At 39.3% G+C, this 9,943-nt stretch overlaps 1 protein-coding gene across 6 annotated transcripts in view; it reads left to right on the top strand.

Moving 5' to 3' along the window:
• The first annotated feature begins 221 nt into the window (after positions 1 to 221).
• Positions 222 to 9,943, top strand: part of kcnq1.1 (potassium voltage-gated channel, KQT-like subfamily, member 1.1) — a 97,561-nt gene continuing 87,839 nt past the window's right edge. For 2 of the 6 annotated variants that reach the window (XM_051939150.1, XM_051939141.1), the window contains exon 1: positions 225 to 1,777. In XM_051939150.1, the coding sequence (XP_051795110.1) occupies positions 1,422 to 1,777 (356 nt within the window). In that variant the 5' untranslated portion in view covers positions 225 to 1,421. Of the gene's footprint in view, positions 1,778 to 9,943 lie in introns of all 6 variants that reach the window. The other 4 variants (XM_051939163.1, XM_051939157.1, XR_007937883.1 and 1 more) reach the window with 3 other exon arrangements.

The following is a 9,943-nucleotide window of genomic DNA, read 5'->3' as shown; positions in this document are numbered from 1 at the left end:
AAGACGCATCCCTATGTTATGATGCTGCCACCATCATGCTTCACAGCGGGGATGGTGTGTTTGTAATGATGCACAGTGTTGGTCTAGTCAGGTTTGATTGCCTTAAAGCTCAGTTTTGGTTTCATCAGAGCAAAGAAGCTTCTTCCAGCTGACTTCAGTCTCTCACATGCCTTCGTTGAACTCTAGTCTAGTTAAAGATTAAAGACATACAAGTTGCTCATATTGGCTTTATTTTGGTATGTGTACATTCATGTGCAAGAATACAGGTTACTGCCGCTACTGAAGGTCTCAAACACTCAAAAATACAGATGTTGAACAGACTACATCTGGTTTCCTCAAAGATTTCTCTATACTCTCTTTCTCACATCATGATGCTGCTACCACTATGCTTAACGGTGGAGATGATGTTTTTGTGATAATCTGCAGTGTTGGTCTAGTCTGGTCCGATAGCCAAGACTAGACCAACACTGGTCAGTCTCATCAAACCAAAGAACCATCTTCAAGTTGTCTTCAGAGTCTCCCACATGTCTTCTGCTGAACTCTAGTTAAGATTTAAAATGAGATTTCTTTCTTTTTCACGCTTCTATAAAGTTGAGTCATTTTCTGGACATCTCAGCCACTGAGAACATTTTTCAATGCTTGCAAGAACATTTATAGGCATATTTTCTTGGTTATAGCAAAAGAAAACCTTTTACAAGTACAACTTGAGCTGTTTTTCATTGAGAACATAATGAAAAGGATAATTAATCAGTATGTGGATGTTGTTTCGGATTCTGAGTTTAAGGTCACAGTCTTATTTACTGGTAACCTTAAGATATGAAGTGTGTTTTGTTTAGTATTCAAATGACACAGCTCGTGTACACAGCCGCACATGCAGGAATTAATGGAGAAGAATTCCAACAACATCCATATGAGGCTCTGAATGATTCATCATTTCCTCTCCTGTGAATTGCAAGCCACTTCCAAGAAGTTCATTTTCTTTGCATTCTGTGCGGAAATTATTCATTACAGAGCTCTCGGTGCTGGTGAGGATGGAGTTCATCAGCCGCAGATTGCTTTTCAGCAGTTCCTTCGAACAGTAAAATGTCTGAACAGCTGGCGGCTCACAGCGCACCGCCTGGCGACAGCTCTGCAGGCTGATAAGTGCTCTGAGAGGAGTACAAGACTCTCAGTCAAGGCTGAGGCTCACCATGTACCCTGAGCAGCCCAGAGAGCCGTAAAGTTAAATTAAAGAAACACCGTCCCGGTGATCTAGAGCATTAATAACTCCGTTTATGTTACACTTTTATGCGCCTTGGTGCGATCAGGCGCGCAACAGACGGAGAGCGCACATGGAAGAACATTTGTCCGTTTGAGTCACTGACCGAGAAGTAAGTGAGGAAAAGTTCACCCAGCGACAGGAGAGGGACAGAGGGGCTGCGATGTCGACTTCTTCCGGTCCCGGTCAGGTCAACTCACGGAGGTCCTCCGGTGTGGCACGTGGAAAGAGACCGCCGGATTTGGAGCTGTCGGAAACCACCTTCAGCGCGCCTGAACCGGGGACACCTGTGGACGCGTTTTCAGACAGAGACAGGATGCCAGAGGACGGTAACTCTCCCCCCGGTGCCCCCCCGGTGCACCTCCACCCCTACTTATCTCACCCCCGCATGTCGGTGCGGATGTCGGTGTACAGCACCGGGGTCCGTCCGGTGCTCACCCGCGCCTACATCCAAGGACGCGTGTACAACTTTCTGGAGAGGCCGTCTGGCTGGAAATGCTTCGTGTACCACTTCACAGTGTGAGTGTTTCTTATTTTCATAATCATCCGCATCCGTGGGGTATTCAAGGGCATAATTGCAACTGTAAGATCCTAATTAAACAGGGAGTTTAATTGCGCGTGAGCCTTGGAAGTCCTCACTACAAAGAAGCGTTAATCCTGTGAATTTTAGAAAGATGCCGCGCAGATATCAGAGCACTACCAGAGGGTCCCCGCAGGAATATTACAGGGATACTTCAGTGTAGCCTTAGCAGATGAAAAATAGCACATAATTCATCGCAGACAAAGGAAAGTGAGACAAAATAAACCCTCGCAGGAGCACTAAAGGAATATTATAGGGATCTTTCATTAGGGAGAGTGTTTTCCGCAGCACCACTGAGCGTTTAATTTTGCAGAACAGTTTGAGTGCAGCACTGAGGCATTAGCATTCAGTGAGTCTCTGACAACAAACTTTGAAACCAGCACATCCTGCATGGAGTGTTTGTGTGTGTTTTGCTTCCTGACAGTAGGAGGGACTAGTTTAGGAAAATAGAGATGATGCAGTCTGAGATCATTCAGTGTGGAGCAGCACTCTAAAAAGTCAAGTTTGGGCTCAACAACAGAAAATAATGCAACAGTTTGCTTCAGGCTTTAGTTAATGAATTCATGTTCAACTGACGCTGAGTTAACAGAATGAGCTTTTCCTCTTCACAAAAAGGTATTTTTGGCATAAACATGCATTTTTAAGTTGACAAGTTATCTGAAAGTAATTTCTGTGTGTTTCGTCTTGGGATGGCTGTATGAATACTACACCCCTTTTAGCTTAATTTCTCATGAGATATATAAACATTTCAAGCTTTTTGCATGTCATTTTCATGCTGCTTAGTTCATTCAGACTTCCGCTCTGAAGAGATGTCATTTTACAACCAATATTTTACCAACTGCACAGCCTGGTGACACTAGAAGTGGAAGATCGAACATTTTACCAGCCAGTTTTAAGAGGAAGGGTGTGCGTCTTTGCATTTCTTAGCAATTTGGAGAAGAAAACCAAACATATGGGAGTATTTTATGAGATTTTAGCATGAAATGACACACTGTCTCTGCACAATATGAATTAGTAGAGATTGAGAATGACACATGAATAGTAAAAAATGTGTAGTGGTATCATGCTAAGTGATGTAAGAGAGAAAGTGGCATTATTTATACACCATTTGGTGAAATCAGGCTGGTTATGTAACATAAATATGAACACAAGTTATTTAAGTTGACAAACCGTTTAAAAAACAATTTGCACCAGTTACATTTTCCTCAGTATGCTTTTATTCATTTCAGAGCTTTTAAGAAACTAAATCATTGGTAAGTTTTCAAAATTTTGTGCTGCACTTGCGTATTCCAACACAATAGTTAAATCTTCAAAACAAAAACACCAATTTAAACCGCTTTAAAATAAGAAATTAATATGTAAAGCGTTCTCTCGCTGAGCACATTTGTCAGATGAAACATTATCATTCTTGTCCCACAGTTTGATAAACTTACAAGCACTGCTAACTAGCATTAGCTATGTGCAGCAATACAGCATATTTCATAACCTTTATTAGCATGTGTTGCTTAAATTCTGCACACGAGTCTATTATTGGTCACGTCACAATTGAAAATAGTCTCAAATTCATTGCTTTAGTGGAATTTGTCTGCAAAACTGACCTTGACATGTCCTTTTTATCATGTTTACTTAGTCTACAGGTGCTTTAACACGCACTCTTAACATCTTTAACGGTCCAGGTGAACAGTTAAGAAACATTTAACCCAATTTAATTAAGTTACTTCAACTTAAGTTTAGTTTCAATTCAACTAATGAATAGATTTTGCATCAGCAAGGCAACTCTCAAAAACAAATCAACAAAGAAAGTGGATACTGAACATGCATTATTTGAGCTGTTATGAATGAATTTGAACAATCTGAAGAGCTGAAGGATTAAAAATATGGATGTGAGGTCAAGAAAACGGTGTTTTCCATCTGTTTTCCGTCCGTCCATCTGGCTGCTTCATCTGGATGCCGATCCTTTTACAGTGTAAAAGGATGAGACAAATTATGTCATTTATCATTTTTATTTCATAGATTTTTCTTCTTTGTGTAAATTTGAGTTTATATCACACATAATATTAAGTTTACACAGCTACTAGCATTATTAGTTGTTGACAGTCGGTGTTGGTTTGTCTGCCTGTTCATATTACTCAAAAACAGACAAACGGATTTGGATGAAATTTTCAGGGAAGGTCAGAAATGACACAAGGACCAAGTGATTAGATTTTAGCAGTGATGCGGCTTATAGTCTGGATCCACGGATTTGGTAACGATTTCAGCCGTCAGAAATGATACAACGGCTGAGCAGCCTTGGCGGAGTACTGCGCTCTCTGAGTGATTTTCTAGTTGTAAATGCTCACTGGGTTTTAGAATCAGACTAATTCCTGGGTTGGTTTTCTGTGGTGCAGATGAGGATGAATGTGGGTTGGCAGTGGAATCACAATGTAAGGGATAACCTCCTTAAACTGTTCATTTTTGAAGAAAAGTTCTGTCACTGAAATGGGCAATGCTCTTTCAAGATACAGTGTTATCCACAATCTGTTTTTTAAACAAATTAATTCTCTCACTTTAATTACGCATTTAACTTAAATGTGTGGAATTTTGTCTCTTAAATGAGCTTTGAGAGCGTGTTAAAGCTCCAGTGTCATGAAAGTGTCCCATCATGCTTCACTGATTGGTACGTTTTGTCATGTATCTAGAAAATCCGTCCGTCTGACAGATAAAATGTTGCTGCTGCAGATAAATACTTGGCTGTGCAGCGCTGATATAATGCTGCAGGATACATTTCACCGTGTGTGTTTCTTCTTCTTCTTCTTTTTTTTTATCCCTGTGGTATAAACCTTGTCCAGGAAGCTGACAGCCTCCATACCGGAGTGCTCAAGCAGAGAGGTTTAGGAATGCAGGATCTGATCTTCCAGCGCAGCCCCATGTGTGGTGTCTGTCCCCACTCGCTGGTACTGATAGCAGGCAGCTAAACTTGGCGCTGAGGAGGCGGCTCGGCCCGGCGCTGCCACCCGCTGACCCCTCGGTGTCGGAGGGGACGCAGGGGAGCTCGGCCTGTCGGAGCAGGTTAGAGTCTCGGTGACTCAAAGGGAACATGAGCAAACAGTGCAAGGCAGACGTATTAGAGCATAACTAAGAATAACCGCACGACAACAGAGGAGCTGGTGGAGGCTGAGATTACTGCAAAATCTCTGTTTAATCAGCACAAGGGTAGATGTTATCCTGGCAGAAAGTCTTACTGCAACCTAAAATTGTGATTCTCATTGCAGTCTTGTTTTAGATTCAGTTTGATACTTCATGGCCCCATTTTTTTTCAGTTGCGCTACATGTGAGCTACTCGTGGTATGCATATACACTGTATAAAAAGACATGTAATCTTTTTTTTCTCACTGTCTGACATTAAATCAGACTAAACTTTTCCTGTTTTAGCTCAATTAGGATTGCCTAAATTATTTCTATTTGCTAAATGCCAGAATAATGAGAGAGAGAATTTTTATAATTTTTTTTTGCCTCCAATTAACTCAAATGTTGTCAATTAACCAATGAAAAGCTTTCAAAGCCGTGACATCACCAAATGGTTTGAAGCCGTAGTAATCTTAGTGGATGTAAACTTCTGACTTCTTAAGTCATTTTAGGCAGGATACCAGTGTTTTGCTTTTGTTTTGTTTTTCATTTTTTTTGCTTTGGACAATCTGATTTATTTTTGTAAACTTTTTTGCTAAAATCTCATAAAATGTTCCACATGTTCAGGATAAGCCTTACTAACTTCAACTAATGGTTTAGTTTTTTCTCAGTAGAGCTAAAATTTAGCTCTATTTTACGCAAATGTAATAATAATAATAAAAGCACTAATGAATTCCACTCAGAGGTCTATATACATACAGTTGAAATCAGAAGTTTACATCCGCTCTATAAAAAGAAACAACTATTTTTTCCCTCACTGTCTGAGATTAAATTAGGCTAAAATTTTCCAGTTTTGGGTCAGTTAGGATTACCAAAATAATTTCTATTTGCTAAATGCCAGAATAATGAGAGAGCAAATTTTTTGTCTGCAATTAACTCAAATGTTGTCAATTAACCAATGCAGAGCTTTCAAAGCCATGACATCACTAAATAGTTTGAAGGCATGGTAATCTTAGTGGATGTAAACGTCTGACTTTTGCTACATCTACGTCATTTCAAGACAAGAAATTCTTGTTTGTGAAAGTGTGTAGAAATGTAACTTTGAGGCAGTTTTTCGGGTAAATCAGTGACCAAAGAAGGTCTTTAAGGCTCGTTTTTTTACCCACTGTTTGATTCGGTTCATGAAAATGTCGTGGTTTGGGTTTAGATACAATAAAATTCAAGCTTCTCCTTCATTTTTTTCAATTATGTGGGCAGAAATGAAGCAGTAAAATAAGTTTAATTGCATCGGAATGTGAGTTTGTAGAGAAATAGCTGAACATTGGCTCTAAATTTTAGGTTTAATCAATGACCGGAGAAGGGCTTTACGGCTGTTTGCTTGTGAAATGTCACAAACAAATGTAATCCCTGTAAACAGAATTGAAAATGCAGTTTAGTTGCAGAGGAATGTGAGTTTGCAGAGACACAACTGAATATTATGAGACTATTTACTGAGCTCTCAACACTGTTTAACTACAATCATTGCAGCGACTCCTTAAGCGCATTAGTGCAACTTTTTATACATCATAATACATCATGAAACTAATGTTACAGAGGTACATAGAAGTCATTCTACTGCAAGAGGTGATTATATTCCTTAAAAAATGTCTAAAAATATAACTTTGATGCACAAAATCTGAGTTTTTAGAGTTTAATCAATGACCAAAGAAGGACTTTAGGTGCTTTTTATTCTAAAAAAGTTTTTTTTAATGCACTTTTTATGAATTTAATAAACAACGCCTGATGAATCGCTACCAAAAGTCTTAGCACACCAATTCTGATCGAGCCGCACGTTCTGATTTGTAGTTTATTTGGGTTTTTCTTGAAGCTGCAGGACGAGCTGGGCACCAAAAATCATGTCAGGAAAAATCTGTAAAAAGAAAAAAACAGAAGAATAGTGATAAGTGTGCTGTTATGCTTATGCCTTGGCACACTTAATAACCAACACAGTAAGAAATGATGCATAGAATAAAATGTGCAAAGAAGGGAATAACCAGAGAAATGAAAGGTGTCTGTTCCCTTTTTTAAATCCCTCTTTACTACTGGAAACATTAACCTTCAGGTAGCACACTGAAAAGCTTAACTTTTGCAGTGGGTTTGCTAGTTTTTTTTAATCAGTGGATTGTCCATTTTAATCACTGATCTCACCTCCCTGCATGCAAAGTTTCCACCAAAACAACTCCCAAAGGCACTGTTTTGAGAGGAAACTGTTGCTTACCACCAACCAGTGTGACTGTGACTGGTTTAAAGACAGAAAGACAGCTCAGAGTGTCGCCTTCTCTCAATAAAACAATGAGTTTCTGTGCTGCAGAATAGTCTGGCTCGGCGTCACTACTTTTGCTTCTACTGACAGTCATGCTTTCAATCTGAAATTTCTGCTGAATTGGCCTCAAATTGCCGCCTGCATCTGAATATGATGTCAGCGGCTCCGGTGTTGGTGATAAAACCTGAGCAGATATATCAGATCATAAACAGTGAATCAGGGGTGTCAAACATATGGCCCACAAGCCAAACCGGTCCTCCAGAGGCAGGGCTCTCACCAGGATTTTTTTTTACAGCGTAACGGCAGGTCCTCCTGCACGGACAATAGCCTTCATTAAATCTCGCGAGCGGCCGGCCCAGATGTCAGCCAATGATCGTCACACGGATGCTCCAAATGCTCGTGATTTAGGTCACTATTCACCGTACATGGCATCACGGAAACAACCGAGACATGCTAATTGTAACCCCGAGATTGGAAGCGACTCTTAATTTTAGACGGGAACGGGTCAATCGACAGGAAAGTACGGCCGAGGTGGGGAGACATAAATGAACCTAGATAGGCACCCAGTCGATAAAAACAAACGCACATGGCGTTATCTGTCAAAATAACAGCGTAGCGGCCCTAATCGCAGCGTAATCTTTTCAACTGACAGCGTAACGGCCCGTTACGACAGCATAACGGCCTGTTACGCTTAAATGCGCTGGTGAGAACCCTGAGAGGGTCCAATCCGGCCCTCGTAGAGTAAAAATTCCAGAGAAGACGTTAACTGCAGATTGTAAAGTAGTAAAGCTGTGAATTTCAAATAATTTCAAGACCATGACAAGTTGTTTTCATCATAAAGTCAAATACTAGATTGTTCATTGTTCTTTTGTCATTTTGTGTCTCATATTTGTAATATTTTGTCTTGTTTTTGTCTGACTTTTGTCATTTGTCTCATGTCATTGTCATTTTGTTTCTCATTTTGTGTTTCCTTTTTCTCGCTTGTGTTTTTTTGTCTCATTTTTGTCATCTTGTATTTTGCTTTATTTGTTGTTTTGCGTGTCATTTTTGTCGTTTTGTGTCATTTTTAGTGTTATTTTTGTTGTCTATTTTTAAACCACTTTATAACTTTTTTGTCAAATTGCATTATCTTCTTTTTGTTATCTGCCGTGTTGTTTGTCTCATTTTTTATCATTTTGTTTCTTACTTTTGTCGTTTTGTGTCTTGTTTTTGTCATTTTGTGTCTCATTTTTGCAAAGTTTTGTCCTGTTTTGTTGTATTTTGTCTTTGTTTTGTCTGACTTTTGTCATTTTGTTTCTCGTTATTGTCGTTTTGTTTCCTTTTTGTCTCAATTGTGTTTTTTGTCTTATTTTTGACATCTTGTGTTTTACTTTATTTGTTGTTTTGTGTGCCGTTTTTGTCTTTTTGTGTGTCATTTTTGTAACGTTTTGTCTTGTTTTGTTGTATTTTGTCGTTGTTTTGTCTGACTTTTGCCATTTTGTTTCTCGTTTTTGTCATATTGTGTGTCCTTTTTGTGTTTTATCTTATTTTTGACATCTTGTGTTTTACTTTATTTGTTGTTTTGTGTGCCGTTTTTGTCATTTTTTGTGCTTTTTGTCTTGTGTCGTTTTGCCACTGGGTTACTTTTTAATCTCTTTTTTGTTTTATTTTGTGTGGTTTGTCTCGTTTTTTGTCATTTTGTTTCTCGCTTTTGTCATTCTGTGTCATATTTTTGTCGCTTTGTGTCTCATTTTTGTAATATTTTGTCTTGTTTTTGTTGTTTTTTGTCGTTTTGATCATAAAGTAAAACACTGTATCATTCAGTTCCATATGACTGAATGTTTTGTGCCGTTCTGTAGACACGTCTGACTTTCTATTGGCTCACTGCAGAGACTGAGGCGTCTTTACGTTGACATGAATGAGAGACGGATCCAGTATTTGGAGGACAGAGCTGTATTGTGATCTCACAGGAAGCTCACCAGCGTACCTTTAGCTTCAGAAAATCCCCTTGTGTTTTTGCCGTGAGCAGGTGTTTGCAGTGGGAGTCTGCTGCAGGTTTTTGGGGTCACTTTGCTGCCTTGTTTTGCAAATGTTTGAGTGGGAGCAACAAGCGTGGCCTTATCACTGACCCAGAACCCAGACGTCAGCGCGACCTGCAGCCTTATCAGAAATACCCTGGTGTGTGTGTGTGTGTGTGTGTGTGTGTGTGTGTGTGTGTGTGTGTGTGTGTGTGTGTGTGTGTGTGTGTGTGTGTGTTTGCATAAGTGTGTCAGTTTGGTGTTCCACTGCACTTCCAGCCACTCAGGTCTCTTCATTATTATGGTAAAAAGGTAGCAGAATAGTGCATTTTTCTGGAAATTACCATACATTTAGTTTTATGAAATGATCCGATGAACTCTTCAGAAGGAAAGAGCGCTTGTACATGTTTTATTTATTGTTTTTGCTGCTTTCTAATTGGGTTTAATGTGCTAAAATGTAACAGAAGGTGCCAGATTTTGGTCCGGATGCATCCGTTGTGCTGGTTAAAGATGAGACAGCCAGCAGAGTGAAGAGAAAGCTCAAATGGACTTTCTTTCTTTCTTTCTTTCTTTCTTTCTTTCTTTCTTTCTTTCTTTCTTTCTTTCTTTCTTTCTTTCTTTTATGGTGCACTGTTTAACCTCTTTTTTTTTAAAGATTGTTAATCAGTGAATTTTGTTTTGCTGCTTCCTCTGTTATTAAA

The sequence above is a fragment of the Acanthochromis polyacanthus genome, chromosome 2 (genome assembly GCF_021347895.1).
Source record: "Acanthochromis polyacanthus isolate Apoly-LR-REF ecotype Palm Island chromosome 2, KAUST_Apoly_ChrSc, whole genome shotgun sequence".
Classification (NCBI taxonomy): domain Eukaryota; kingdom Metazoa; phylum Chordata; class Actinopteri; family Pomacentridae; genus Acanthochromis; species Acanthochromis polyacanthus.
This window is presented reverse-complemented; position numbering and strand designations above follow the sequence as displayed.